The 6,251-nt window shown below is 41.8% G+C and overlaps 2 protein-coding genes across 2 annotated transcripts; both read left to right on the forward strand.

Moving 5' to 3' along the window:
- The first annotated feature begins 393 nt into the window (after nucleotides 1-393).
- On the forward strand, nucleotides 394-3,110 carry LOC137189395 (protocadherin alpha-C2-like). Its single transcript, XM_067599193.1, has one exon. It carries the CDS (start codon nucleotides 394-396, stop codon nucleotides 2,836-2,838), a length of 2,445 nt encoding a protein of 814 aa, XP_067455294.1. The 3' UTR covers nucleotides 2,839-3,110.
- Nucleotides 3,110-6,021, forward strand: LOC137189394 (protocadherin alpha-C2-like). Its single transcript, XM_067599192.1, has one exon. It carries the CDS (start codon nucleotides 3,330-3,332, stop codon nucleotides 5,772-5,774), a length of 2,445 nt encoding a protein of 814 aa, XP_067455293.1. The 5' UTR covers nucleotides 3,110-3,329; the 3' UTR covers nucleotides 5,775-6,021.
- Nucleotides 6,022-6,251: the final 230 nt, after the last annotated feature.

Here is a 6,251-nt window from a genome sequence, read left to right on the forward strand (position 1 = left end):
AGGTTCAGAGCAAAAAACAAAACAAAGAAATCAAAAAACAGACTTCCTTTCGGCTACAGTCAATTATCTTGAACTCACCTCCATAGGTTTAAACACGCTTGCTCTCTAAACTACCGGATGTTGAACACATAGTTCCAAAATATGCAAAGAGTGGCGCTGTTTACTCGATAAAATACTATCCCACGGTCGCCATGACAGTAAATCCTAAGTACGATATAGCTTCAAACAGCCGGACAGCTCCGTGGTGCTGAAACTCACACGAAAGGCCAGAAATGCATTTTGCTCATTTCTCCGACGAAATACCCCCGGAATTAAAAAAATAACGAACACGTTTGGATTAAGATTTTAACAGTAACGTTCTAAATCTCTAGAAAATCTTTTATATCGTCTGACATGCGTTGCGCAGTGAACAGAGGAACAACAATGCGGTCCGATGTAACAATGCAGACATGTAAAAGGTACGTGGCGCTCGTTATTCTTTTTTCTTCCGTTCATCATGTAACTGCTTCAGTGACTCATTATTCCATCCCCGAGGAGATGAAGGAAGGATCAGTTGTCGCCAACCTTGCTACCGATCTCAGCCTGGATGTTAAAACACTGAATCAGAGGAAGATGCGTCTTGATCTGATCGCCAACAAAAAATATCTGGATGTGAACAAAGAAACCGGGGAGCTTTATGTTGCAGAGAAAATTGACAGGGAATATATTTGCAATACAAAATCGTCAACGTCCTGCTACTTGAAACTGGAGGTGATACTTGAAAATCCCGTGCGTATATTTAATATTGAGCTAGAGATTTTGGACATAAATGACAACGCCCCACAATTTCGAAGAGACATCATACATTTGGACATATCTGAGTCAACGCCTGCCGGAGAAAGATTTTCGCTAAGTAATGCAGTTGACCCCGATGTCGGACTCAATTCGGTAAAAACATACTATCTGAGTGCCAGTGAACATTTTAACATTGAAGTTCAGACTGGAAGAGATGGGTCGAAGTTTGCTGATTTCATATTGAAAAGGAGTTTAGATCGGGAGCAGCAGGCTGTTCATAATTTAATACTTACAGCTGTAGATGGAGGCACACCTGCTCGTTCTGGCACTGCCAGTGTTATTGTTCAGGTTTTAGACACAAATGATAACGCGCCCACATTTGAAAAACCGATCTATAGTGTTAAAATCATGGAAAATTCTCCAATTGGAAGTCTTGTTATTCATCTTAATGCAACAGACTTAGATGAGGGGTCAAATTCTGATATAACATATTCATACAGTTTATATACGTCAGAAAAAACGCAAGAAACATTTAATCTGAATCCTTCCACTGGTGAGATTACTGTAAAAGGAATGCTAAATTATGAAGATTTCAAGATTTATGATATGGAAGTTATAGCAACTGACAAAGGAGTCAATAGTTTATCAGGACAATGTACATTAAAAATTGTAGTTGAAGACATGAATGACAACCATCCAGAAATATCAGTTAAATCATTTCAGAGTCCAGTCAGTGAAAACATAGAATTAGACACAGTGATAGCAGTAGTTAGTGTTAATGATAAGGACTCAGGTGACAACGGAGTGGTTGATCTTCATATTCCAGATAATATGCCTTTCAAACTGAGGGAATCCTCTGATAACTATTATGAGTTAGTAGTCTCAGAGCCTTTAGACCGTGAGAAGATCCCAGAATATGAAATCACTTTCACTGTTACAGACAGAGGTTCTCCTCCTTTATCTGACAATGAAACTATGACTTTAGAGTTGCTGGATGTTAATGACAATGTTCCACAGTTCCCTCAGTCATTTTATACTATACGTGTAATGGAGAATAACGCACCTGGGGCCCTGCTCAGTTCACTCACTGCGTTTGACCCTGACCTCCATGAAAACCAGTATCTAGTTTATTTCATCCTAGAAAAGGAGATAGCCAACACCTCCATGTCCATGCTGTTCTCCATCAATCCAGAGAATGGTAACCTTTACGCATTAAAAACTTTTGACTATGAGATTGAGAAGGAGTTTCTTTTCCACATCGAGGCCAGAGACTCTGGCTCTCCTCCACTCAGCAGCAACGTGACTGTCCACATCATTATTGTGGACCAGAACGACAACGCTCCAGTCATTGTCTCTCCGTGGCGTGCGCACGGCTCGGTGGTGGAGGAAAAAATCCCCAGATCCACTGATAAAGGCTCTCTGGTTGCCAAGGTAATAGCCTTAGACACCGACTCAGTGCACAACTCTCGGATTACCTACCAGTTTCTACAGGTGACTGACGCCACCTTGTTCAGTCTGGACCAGTACAACGGAGAGATCCGGACTATGAGGATGTTCAGTTACAGAGATCCACGACACCAGAGACTGGTTGTTATTGCCAAGGACAACGGGGATCCTGCTCTCTCTGCTACAGTCACCATCAAGCTGTCCACAGTGGAGACTGCTGTCAAGGCCTACTCTGACATGACTGAGGTGCCTCTAGAATATGACATCTTCTCAGACCTAAACCTGTATTTGGTCATCGGTCTGGGCTCGGTGTCATTTCTCCTGCTGATCACCATATTGGTCACCATCGTGCTCAAGTGTCAGAAACCCAAGCCCAGCAAAGCAGCTCCTCCCTGCAGGAACAGTGTGATCAGTGAGAGGAACTCCACCATCGCAGACTCCACTCTGGTCTCCAACGATGCCTACTGGTACAGTCTGTTTCTAGCAGAGACCAGGAAAGGAAAGCTGGTGGTCAGGCAGCCTGTGCCAAAGGGCTCCAGATACATCGTGTCTAGTATACCAAGGAGCACAGGAATGTCAGAGACTAGTGAATCAGCAGCTTCCACTCTGCAGGTATGACGAAAATATAATTTTCTCTAGTATGTTGCCATGTTTATTATAATTTAACTTGCCATTTTGCACGGTACAATACTTGAGGCCATGAAGTGTCTAAAGGCATATTCACAGCAAAAAAACAAAACAAACAAATCATAAATCAAACTTCATTTCAGCAACAGACACTCACCTTGAGCTCACCTCCAAACGTTTAAACACGCTTGCTCTCTAAACTACCGGATGTTGAACACATAGTTCCAAAATATGCAAAGAGTGGCGCTGTTTACTCGATAAAATACTATTCCACGGTCGCCATGACAGTAAATCCTAAGTACGGTATAGCTTCACAGCCGGACAGCTCCGTGGTGCTGAAACTCACACGAAAGGCGAGAAATACGTTTTGCTCATTTCTCCGAAGAAATATCCCCGGACTTAAAAATTTAACGAACTCATTTGGATTAAGATTTTAACAGTAATGTTGTCAATCTTTTATATCGTCTGACGTGCTTCATGCAATGAACAGAGGAACAACAATGCGGTCCGATGTAACAATGCAGACATGTAAAAGGTACGTGGCGCTCGTTATTCTTTTTTCTTCCGTTCATCATGTAATTGCTTCAGTGACTCATTATTCCATCCCCGAGGAGATGAAGGAAGGATCAGTTGTCGCCAACCTTGCTACCGATCTCAGCTTGGATGTTAAAACACTGAATCAGAGGAAGATGCGTCTTGACCTTATCGCCAACAAAAAATATCTGGATGTGAACAAAGAGACTGGGGAGCTGTATGTTGTAGAGAAAATTGACAGGGAATATCTTTGTACAAAAACGCTGACATTGTGCTACTTAAAAATGGAAGTAATACTTGAAAATCCTTTGCGAATATTTAACATAGAAATAGAAATTTTAGATATGAACGACAACGCCCCACAGTTCCGAAGAGACGCCATACATTTGGACATATCTGAGTCAACGCCTGCTGGGGAAAGATTCTCATTGAGCAACGCAGTTGATCCAGATGTTGGAAGCAATTCAGTGAAAACGTACTACCTAAGTGAAAGTGAACACTTTAATATTGAAGTTCAGACTGGAAGAGATGGGTCGAAGTTTGCCGAATTAATCTTAACAAAGAGTTTAGATCGGGAGCAGCAGGCTGTTCATAATTTAATACTCACAGCTGTAGATGGAGGCACACCTGCTCGTTCTGGCACTGCCAGTGTTATTGTTCATGTTTTGGACACAAATGATAACGCTCCCGCATTTGACAAAGTGATCTATAGTGTTAAAATAATGGAAAATTCTCCAATTGGAAGCCTTGTTATTCATCTTAATGCAACAGACTTAGATGAGGGGTCAAATTCTGATATAACATATTCATATAGTTTATATACGTCAGAGAAAACGCAAGAAACATTTAATCTGAATCCTTCCACTGGTGAGATTACTGTAAAAGGAATGCTAAATTATGAAGATTTCAGGATCTATGATATGGAAGTTATAGCAACCGACAAAGGAGTCAATAGTTTATCAGGTCAATGTACATTAAAAATTGTAGTTGAAGACATGAATGACAACCACCCAGAAATATCTATTAAATCATTTCAGAGTCCAGTCAGTGAAAACATAGAATTAGACACAGTGATAGCAGTAGTTAGTGTTAATGATAAGGACTCAGGTGACAACGGAGTGGTTGATCTTCATATTCCAGATAATATGCCTTTCAAACTGAGGGAATCATCTGATAACTATTATGAGTTAGTGGTCTCAGAGCCTTTAGACCGTGAGAAGGTCCCAGAATATGAAATCACTTTCACTGTTACAGACAGAGGTTCTCTTCCTTTATTTGACAATGAAACTATGACTTTAGAGCTGCTGGATGTGAATGACAATGTTCCACAGTTCCCTCAGTCATTTTATACTATACGTGTAATGGAGAATAACGCACCTGGGGCCTTGCTCAGTTCACTCACTGCGTTTGACCCTGACCTCCATGAAAACCAGTATCTAGTTTATTTCATCCTAGAGAAGGAGATAGCCAACACCTCCATGTCCATGCTGTTCTCCATCAATCCAGAGAACGGTAACCTTTACGCATTAAAAACTTTTGACTATGAGATCGAGAAGGAATTTCTTTTCCACATCGAGGCCAGAGACTCTGGCTCTCCTCCACTCAGCAGCAACGTGACCGTCCACATCATTATTGTGGACCAGAACGACAACGCTCCAGTCATTGTCTCTCCGTGGCGTGCGCACGGCTCGGTGGTGGAGGAAAAAATCCCCAGATCCACTGATAAAGGCTCCCTGGTTGCCAAAGTGATAGCCTTAGACACCGACTCGGTGCACAACTCTCGGATTACCTACCAGTTTCTACAGGTGACTGACGCCACCTTGTTCAGTCTGGACCAATACAACGGAGAGATCCGGACTATGAGGATGTTCAGTTACAGAGATCCGCGTCACCAGAGACTGGTTGTTATTGCCAAGGACAACGGGGATCCTGCTCTCTCTGCTACAGTCACCATCAAGCTGTCCACAGTGGAGACTGCTGTTAAGGCCTACTCTGACATGACTGAGGTGCCTCTAGAATATGACATCTTCTCAGACCTAAACCTGTATTTGGTCATCGGTCTGGGCTCGGTGTCATTTCTCCTGCTGATCACCATATTGGTCACCATCGTGCTCAAGTGTCAGAAACCCAAGCCCAGCAAAGCAGCTCCTCCCTGCAGGAACAGTGTGATCAGTGAGAGGAACTCCACCATCGCAGACTCCACTCTGGTCTCCAACGATGCCTACTGGTACAGTCTGTTTCTAGCAGAGACCAGGAAAGGAAAGCTGGTGGTCAGACAGCCTGTGCCAAAGGGCTCCAGATACATTGTGTCCAGTATACCAAGGAGCACAGGAATGTCAGAGACTAGCGACTCAGCAGCTTCCACTCTGCAGGTATGGAAAGACACACTTTAAACATGTGTTACACGGGATATACTAAGTGAATTTGATAAAGTGAGTTTGATAGATATTCAATCCTCGTAGCTCAGCAGCGTTATCTCTGCAGTTATTATCAACTGTTTATTTCACATCCATCTAATTTCGGAATATAATATCTGCACAATAGCTGCTGTTCATTTTGGCATGATTATTTTAAGCAATATCACCTCAAACTTGTTAACACCAATTTTTAATGAAGTATTTTTAAAATACCCACCTCAAAACAAAATCACAAGTCACAGTTGTACTCTAGTCTGTTTTAAGGACCACTCATGTCAAATGCTATTCATCAATGCGTAAATCCTGGTTTTAAATGTGCTGTTACTATAGGCTATTTCATTTTTGTTAAATATGCCTTTGTACAGAACCATTGCAATTGACTGCTACAAAATATTACTAGATCATAAATGTATTTGTTGTTTCCATTGATATTGACAGACCTAAATTTTAAAT

This window comes from Thunnus thynnus, chromosome 9 (genome assembly GCF_963924715.1).
Source record: "Thunnus thynnus chromosome 9, fThuThy2.1, whole genome shotgun sequence".
Classification (NCBI taxonomy): domain Eukaryota; kingdom Metazoa; phylum Chordata; class Actinopteri; order Scombriformes; family Scombridae; genus Thunnus; species Thunnus thynnus.

Excerpts from the sequence above, each read along its gene's own strand:
- LOC137189395 (XM_067599193.1), top strand. The coding sequence starts at position 394 with ATGCGTTGCGCAGTGAACAGAGGAACAACAATGCGGTCCGATGTAACA.
- LOC137189394 (XM_067599192.1), top strand. The coding sequence starts at position 3,330 with ATGAACAGAGGAACAACAATGCGGTCCGATGTAACAATGCAGACATGT.